Here is a 1,611-nt window from a genome sequence, read left to right as displayed (position 1 = left end):
CGTCCTCCTGTCTAGGTGTGGGCGCCCTGGCAGTATCCCAGCCCAAGTACAACCATGAATTGCACATACACAAATAAACTCATGCCACATCGGCCGTCGCGTGGTGCCAACAGGCGGGTCGCCTTACTTGCTGCATACAGTGAGGCGGGTAAGCGAAAACATGCTACTGCTGACGCCTCCCTTCTTAAAATTTCACGTTTTCCGTCTTTCACCCTCTCCCACCCAAATTTGAATTTGGGACAGTTGCCATGCCACCATGGGAAAGTACAAAGACCAAGACACTGCCTGGTCACCGACAAGGAGACAGGAAGAAGTTAGGCGTGGACTCCAACCATGAGCCTGGCGAAGAGCCGCGCACCAGCTCGAGCATCAGTTATTCCTTCACTTGCTCAGACAACCGTTAACAACCAGAAGCGGACCGCATGCCTGAATGGAGAATGGCGCGAAATGGCGTTAGGGCTGTTCGTCACTGAAGCAGGAAGGCTGTGGATTCTAATCTCCTTGAAGGTTGCTGATGCATTTCGAAGATGAAGAAAAAACAGCTGCACGGTTTTTGGCATAGGATGACCTTGCACCGCAGGACAAGATCCGGATTGTGCTAGTAAACAGCGTCAATCCGTAATCATGGTAAGCTCTGGTCCGCCACCGCTTCGCACCGGGGAAAGTCCGATAATCCCAGTATTCTGAGCCTACCTCCAATGTAGGGGACACTGAATCAGCTCAGGGAGAGTGATTAAATCAAGAAGACTTACTTCAACCCTAAATTAGATCAGTTAAACGAAGTTCCGGATACCTATCCACCACAGTTCGAAGAAGGAGAGCGTCGAATAACCGTACTCGGTAATCGACCACAACCTTGTGATCTAAACGGGCATGACCGGTGATCGACCCCAGGACGTTATGGTTTCAACTCAATGATGGAGTGCACTGTTATAATCCACGGCTTTAAACTTCACAGACGGCTATCTTGTTTATCTTGTTAGCCTGTTTATCTGATGAAAGCCACTTGAAATATCGAAAATTCTCTGTTTATACGGCGACTTTTGATGTGAGAACTCTGAAGCGAATCGACCAGCAAAGTGCTCAGACACGCAGTCTTGACAACTCATGGATAGATGGCTCAGTGGTGAGAGCGCGAATTCACTGACCGGAAGGTCCGTGGTTCGGACCCGACATCTGTCTCTCGACTTTCCCTGTCTAGGCTTGGGCAACCTGGTAGTATCCCAGCCCTCGTGCTTTCTTCGAGTGGCATGGCAGTTAGGCACCGACAGGGTGCTACAACTGGACGATTTTTATTGCTAGACACTTGAAGCGCTGCTTGAAATCCGAATAAAACAGTCGTGTACGGTATCCGAACTTCGTTATTTCAACGCTACCCGCTTTGAACTTTGGGTAGTTGTGAAACCACTACGGCGGGTTACGCTAGTGTTGGCGTAGCACTCAGCTGCCGACATGAAGCTTGCTTACTCGAACAGATGTTCACCTTTGAGTGGTCCGTCTAGTAACTTCCACAAGAACCTCAATAAGCGTTCAGCTGTAGCACCCTTCCGGTGCCTAGCTGCCATGCCACCCGAAGGAAGCACGAGGGCTGGGATACTGCCAGGTTGCCCA

General features: G+C 50.2%; 2 protein-coding genes across 2 annotated transcripts in view; one reads left to right on the top strand and one right to left on the bottom strand.

Annotated features, from left to right (window-relative positions):
- Positions 1-1,611, bottom strand: part of T265_14908 (hypothetical protein) — a gene marked incomplete at both ends in the record, with an annotated part of 34,964 nt that overhangs the window by 9,544 nt on the left and 23,809 nt on the right. The window lies entirely within an intron of this gene.
- Positions 1,453-1,611, top strand: part of T265_09625 (hypothetical protein) — a gene marked incomplete at both ends in the record, with an annotated part of 1,512 nt that continues 1,353 nt past the window's right edge. The window contains one exon of the mRNA XM_009175755.1: positions 1,453-1,603. Coding sequence (XP_009174019.1) covers positions 1,453-1,603 — 151 coding nt within the window. The remainder of the gene's footprint in view (positions 1,604-1,611) is intronic.

The sequence above is a fragment of the Opisthorchis viverrini genome, assembly GCF_000715545.1.
Source record: "Opisthorchis viverrini unplaced genomic scaffold opera_v5_289, whole genome shotgun sequence".
In the NCBI taxonomy this organism is placed as follows: Eukaryota; Metazoa; Platyhelminthes; class Trematoda; order Opisthorchiida; family Opisthorchiidae; genus Opisthorchis; species Opisthorchis viverrini.
Note: the sequence above shows the minus strand (reverse complement) of the source record. Positions and strands in the feature narration are given on the sequence as shown.